General features: G+C 34.6%; 1 protein-coding gene across 1 annotated transcript; it reads right to left on the reverse strand.

Moving 5' to 3' along the window:
• Positions 1 to 4039: 4039 nt before the first annotated feature.
• LOC108978945 (cuticular protein 47Eg-like) lies at positions 4040 to 4746 on the reverse strand. Its single transcript, XM_018949465.1, has 2 exons — positions 4660 to 4746; positions 4040 to 4453 (listed from the first exon to the last, which is right to left on the reverse strand). The coding sequence occupies exons 1-2, from the start codon at positions 4669 to 4671 to the stop codon at positions 4112 to 4114; spliced, it is 354 nt and encodes a 117-aa protein (XP_018805010.1). The 5' UTR covers positions 4672 to 4746; the 3' UTR covers positions 4040 to 4111.
• Positions 4747 to 6762: the final 2016 nt, after the last annotated feature.

A 6762-nucleotide genomic window follows, 5' to 3' on the forward strand; every position in this document is an offset into this window, starting at 1 on the left:
AAGATGGGGGCGCATTTGCTCACTGCTGATAACAAGCACAGCCGTGCATTCACTTCTCAGCAGTATTTGAGGCTGCCGAAGAAGGACGCATTCCGAAATAGTCTCTGCGACACTTCCACTAGCATACATTATGTACTGAGACCATACTCTTAAAAAGCTGAATACTATCTTATCGACTTCTTGGACATTTGGATCTCCAGTGAGCCCACAAGTGTTCCTTCAGGCGTTCCTCAAGGTAGCCATCTTGGATCAATTCTGTTCTTGTTATTTATTAATGACATATCATCTGTTGTTAAGTTTTCAAAACTTTTATTGTATGCTGACGATGTAAACCTTTTTAAATCATTCACCTCGAATAGCGAAAAATGTCAGTTGCAAACAGACTTAAACAACCTAGTTTCTTGGTGTGTTAGAAATGACATGCCATTGAACCTTAAAAAATGTAAAACGATGTGCTTTTCATGTAGATCTGTAGACCCTACTTCATACGTAATACAAAACTTTAGGTTGGAGCAAGTATGCAGTTTTGTTGACTTGGGAGTAACTATGGACCCCAAACTCAATTTTAATCTTCACACATCTTCCATGGTTTTTAAAGCTAAAGGTGCTCTTGGTTTTGTTAAACGTTGGTCTAAAGAATTTAGAGATCCGCTTACCATAAAAATTTTTTTTACATCTTTGGTGAGGCATATATTAGAGTATGCTTCCGTGGTATGGAACCCTTGTTATCAAGTTTATTCTGAGAAAATATAGTCCTTTCAAAAACAATTTTTACTTTTTGCCTTAAATCATTTGCATTGGGATTCCCATTTAAATCTTCCCCCTTACACTAACCGTTTAAAGCTTATAAATCTCCCTACACTTGCTAGTCGTAGGGAAATGCTTGGTATAATATTTCTTGTTAAACTCATCAATGGGTCAGTCTCTTCAGTCTTCAGTCTCTCTCTTATTTAATATTTTAACATGCCCGCTCGCTCTACCAGGCAGTTTAGACCTTTACTTTTAAAATTTTCTAGAACAAATTTCCAGTTAAACGAACCATTCCGCCATATATGTCATGATTTCAATTCTCATTCCAGCACATTTGATCTAACAGATTCACTCTTTACCATTAAAAAATTATTTTATCTACTCTTGACAAGTAACATTTAAAAATTATAAACTTTAATCTAATTCTYADKYTTGGCTGTTGAAATTTTTGTTTCTGTAGCTGAGCAGCTTAAGATCGCAACGCTTAAAACTCCCTTGCCTTTTATGACTCGGCTAATTCCGCTCGTTCGCGGATTGCGCCCCTCGCGTCTGTTGGGCGGGAGGAGAGTAATCGTTGGGTATTATCATTAAAAAAGTGTGTGTCTCAATACCAACCTGAACGTTGGTCATAGTATTATACATATACCTGTAGTTATATTAGTTATATGAGGCTGGAGTAAGTTTAATCCGATTTCATCAGTTTTAGACACAAAGATGGAGTGTATTGGTAAAACACGCGCTCTAAATTTGATTGATACAATTTACATATTGGCCGATATATGCGGTATAAAGTTTTCCAGAAGTTGGAAAATCTTTATATTGGGTATATAAAGGAAGTATTGACCCGGTACATATAAATTTTATTTATATATAAATTTATTTATAGATCTCACATATTGACCGATATTTTCGGTAAAAAGTAAACTACAAATCAGCTCTGGGGTCTACATATTGGGTACCTAAGGGCTTCAACAGTTCTTGTTAAACTTTTCACTCCGGCTCTTATAAAGCCCTCTTTTGCTGTTCTAGATGTGAAATCTAATGTTTCTGATTATTGAAAAATGAATGTATCGCACTTTTTGTAGTTTTTAATAAAACCATTACATGGAGAGTGTTGGGTGGCGATATCGTAATAAGGGTTGAGAAGATTTAGCCTGCACAAAATTGGATGATACAGTTGTATTGGTTTGGAAGATACATACATATGTTGAACTTTATAAGTTTTCGATTTATGGCGTTTTGTGGGCGTGGTAGTGGTCATCCACGAACTCATCTTTACGTTTTTGTCAAGGAATATGTGTACCAAGTCTCATCAAAATATCTTGATATACTCAAGTTACAACTTTCACGGACAGGCGGACGGACAGACGCACAGACAATCAAACAAATTTCAGCTCATGTAATTATCCTGATCATATATTCATAAACCTGTATCTATCTCGATCAGTTTCAGGTGATACAAACAACCGCTAAGCGAACAAAACTATTATACTCCGTAGCAACAAGTGCATAAAAACTGAAGTAATTTTTTGATACAAATGACCAGTTTGTTTAAAAGACTAATTTATATTTTGACACTGTTATAGGAATGTATGGTATTACAATGGGGTTCTAGTGAACTTAAACTAGAGGCTTTTACATTTTTTGCTTTGTTTAAGTAGAAATTTCTTCAGGAAAAGCCAAAATGGCAACTCTGCAAAACCATTTATCTACGCGCCAAAACGTAGGCTAACTTCACTTTATTCGTATTTTTCCGTTATATTTACCTATTTAATAAATTAGTTTAATAATCTTGTTATAACAGAAACATATATTTTAACATTATTAAGTTCATGAATAAAGGAGATGTGTTCAAAAAAAGAGAATAATTCCTTTCAAGGTTACAATTTAGTCAGGTAAATAAATTTTAGCAATTTTTTCTCGGATTGTTTTTCTTCGAAGTGAAACATGGGTTTACAACAAAAACGCTTTTTGATATCTAAAAGAATGCGACAAAAATTCCATTCCTGTCGATCATTGTTCTTAAGGAATCATATAAGAACTTGGAATAGGTTCCTTGCAAATCAAAATATAAAGACTACGGTTGGTAAGTGTGAGTTGATTTCAAAATAGTGATTTTGGTTTCTAAAGGAAAGTATGTTAGAGACAAAGCAAGTTACTACACTAAAATGTGTTGGCATCCAATGCAGCGATAAATTAGCGAAAAGAAATTTGAGTGTTTCCTAATCACTTTATCGACAAAACGCTAGGATTGATGAAGCAAGTTGTAAGGTCACTTCCAAAAGATTGATATTACTTCAAATGCTTGGTATTAAAATTTTCCGATCACTGGGAGGCAAAGTTGAAGGAAAGTTTTTTTTCAGACAGCACGTGCAAGTCTTAAGGCTGAACCGGGCTCCGAAAAAGAGGAAATTTGTATGCCTCTGGCTACTTGTAAACATTTAAACGAAAAAGAAGGATGATAATTATATCTGAGTTTCAGTGGAGTCAATCTATTGTTTGGTTAACAAGCAGGCAAAAGTGAGATGGAATTTGGACTGTATAGTATATGCTGACTATTAAAGTTCAAAAGGAAAGACATATAAACTCTTGTAGGACTGCTTAAAAGTCACTGTGTAATGACCATAGTAGAAGCTATCAGGAGGTACAAAAAGAAGGCAGTACCAATTATATTCTATGCGAATGCAAGGACTGTACAGAAAAAGAGTCGAAACTATGGAGTGTGAGTATTGACAATGCATCGAATAATGCAGAGATATAACCTTTTCCTTTGATAAACTTAATCTGAAATACGAGGTGGTTCAGAGCGGAAAGGACAGAAATGTACGGGATTTTAGACTCATGGGTTGCCTTATTAGTCCAAAAGTAGATTTTCTAAATTTCTAGCCCGACTACTTTCCAGAAAAATTAGGAGGTATTTATTTCACTAAGATATTTAGCAGATAGAGAGTATATACCAGGGAATATGGAGCGTCTAAATGGTGACAGACTACTTCAGAGATACCTTTGAGATGCTTGCTACAGGCGAGCATGCTCCAAAAGAAGTCTCACCCGAAAACAAAATTTATAAACTGTTTAGTATTTACTAAAGAATGTATATCGGATTAAATTAAGTCTTGTTAAAATGTTACTGTAAATATTCTTTTGAGCCTTTTGATATTTATTTTAAGATTACACTTATTGAGTAAACATCTTTTTTCAACTTTCGCTTTCATCGGCTAAAACTGAACTGAATCGAAATGAAAACACAAACATATTTTTTTTTTTTATCCTAATGACTTAGAATGCATTTATTCAAAAAAACGGAGGTAAAAAACGAAACAATCAATTTAAAAATGTTGCAAAAGCACATAATAGCTGCTTATTCCTTGGGTGGGTGGGCTTCGATGTAAGCGATAGCCTTAAGGATGGCCTCTGGGATTGGTGGTGGAGTTGGGAGTGGTGGGTTGGCGCTCACAACTTGGTAACCGTTCTCATCAGCAACATATTGGACGGCAACAGCTTCACCTTCGGGGGAGGTGTACGAGTATTGGCCCTTGGCGATCAAAGCATCACCGCTCAGGACACCTTCTTGCTCAGCCTTGATGGAGTTGGAGAACTCGTAGGCGTATTTGAAACTATCGGGGTTCACTTCGCTATCCAAACGGAGGACATCGGCTTCTTCGTTGGCGTAGGCGACAGCCAAAAAGCAGGCAAGGACGACCTAAGTAAATGATAACGAGACAGTTGAGAGTAATTAATTAACACAGCACGTTCACAATTCTTTTTTTTTTTTTTTTTTTTTTAATTTTTAGCTTAAAATCTGCTATTCGATTTAAACTTTTTTAAGAACTTGGGAATATTTTTTTTCGATATTTTACGATTTTCAGTTGAATAATATTTCGATTTTTTGGGTTTTGAAGCACTTACAAAGAATTTCATTTTGAGAAATGTTATGTGCTATCACGTTGATTCGTAGTACGAAACTGATACAGAAGTCTGCAATTTCACGGGTTTTTATACAAATGTGCTAATTACTATTGGCGTGCTAACCATCAAATTTTATTTAAATTTTTCTAAAAACAAGTCACTAATGAGTGTCTGGTCTATTGATGACACTGAAAATACAAGCTCATCACATATTAACGCTTTGTTTTTGTCGCATCTAAAAAATATTGTTTTCGTCTTCGCTGACTTTTTGTTTGGAAACTAGCATTAAGCTAATATTCATGTTTTACTGTAGAAGTCGTTATATCGATATGTACGAGTCCGCATGTTCATATTATCGCCTGGCTAAACGCTTAAGACGTCATATTTAAATTAATTTACATACTTCATATCTCAGTTAAGGGCGTCAAGAAGTGATACGAAGTGCGTTGAGGTGGATACGTTAAAATCAGACAGTGTCGGACAAGAAATTGAGCACAGGTGAGTACCGTATGAGTTCGAGTATACTAGAAAGACGCTGAACTGAAGCCGTGCGAAAGCTTAGCGACACATGAAGATCAAAAAACTTCAATCAAGGTAAAGTTTTAGTTATATGTGCAAAACAGAGATATTTATTTAAGTACAAATAGCGTAAAGTTCTGACAGACATGAAAGTGTTCGAATAATTTATCAAAAGGTGCTATAATAATAGCATTATTCTCTCAGCAGTCGAGTCTATGTAATCGGCACAGACCAGTATTTTTATCCGGAAAGGAGCACAAACTAAGCAGCATTTCTCATAAAAATAAATTTCGTTAACGCAACAACGTGATTCATGGAAGTTTTCAAGATATTGAAACAAATTTTGTTTATGGAAGTCATGGAAATAATAATCATTGAAATGTTAGTGAAATGTAGTTTGTGAATCCAAAACCCTTATAGAGGAGAGAAAAGATAAAATGGGAAATAATCATATAAGTTTGCATAGCGACGATACAATTATAAAAGTATGTAAATCAAGCGAGCGCTCTCAAACTGTCAAAGTCAATTGCAGAACAACAAAAGCTATACCTTATTTAAGTATCCATTAATAATCGGCTAGCATTCATATTTCAATTGATATCGCTTCTCCATAAAATAAAAGTTCTGATAGAATATCCACTTGTCGTTCGCTTTGTTCGTCACTTACAGATTTTCCCGAAATAAATCCAGATGAGAGACCATCATATGCATTTCTGAGGTCATATTACACCCCAAATTTTTATATGACATTACAAAGTCATTTATTAAGTCTTTGAAATTTTGAGATGTATGATTTCCTTATAAAGTTTTAACAACGTTCAGAAAAAATTCCAGGCCAGCTTCTAATCCTTTGATTCGGTACGAATCATTGGTATAGAATATGACCGATTTCTATGCTCTTGTTTAACATAACTTAATAACAGTCTCACATTTGTTACACACCATTTGTGTCGAATCCAGTATTTACTTTGATTCCACATAGGAAATCCAAAAGAATCTAAATATCACTATTCAATGACGAACGTGGAATTATGACGCTGAGATTTAAAAGTTAATGCCACATAACAAAAACTGTCGGGGAAGTTAGAATGCTTCTTTTGTGGCAAGATGTAAGTTAGTCGAATGCAATAGATGTACAGTCGAATAAAAGAGTTTTTCAAATAAGGACACTTTTATATATATATGAGAGATTGAACAAAATTATTATATTATATATTGTTAAAGTCCATCAACATAAAAAACTCTTCGCACAGTTAGTGACTAAAACCGTATTATGAATCATTGAGTAAACTCAAAATGTGTGATATAACGGGTAATTCTAATAGAGATACCTGAGCAGGGTATTTTAAGTTTCCCAGAAGGAAGTGTTGAAGACCCTGTAAAGAAGATATATATAAATGAACAATATGTTGAGCTGAGTCGATTTAGCCATGTCCGTCCGTCTGTCTGTATACATATATACGAACTAGCCCTCAGTTTTTATACACTCGCAACAAAGTTGCTAAAGAGAGTATTATAGTTTTGTTCACATAACGGTTGTTTGTAAGTCCTAAAACTAAAAGAGTCAGATATAGGGTTATATAT

Source organism: Bactrocera latifrons, unplaced genomic scaffold (assembly GCF_001853355.1).
Source record: "Bactrocera latifrons isolate USDA-ARS-PBARC rearing strain unplaced genomic scaffold, ASM185335v1 scaffold_13, whole genome shotgun sequence".
Classification (NCBI taxonomy): Eukaryota; Metazoa; Arthropoda; class Insecta; order Diptera; family Tephritidae; genus Bactrocera; species Bactrocera latifrons.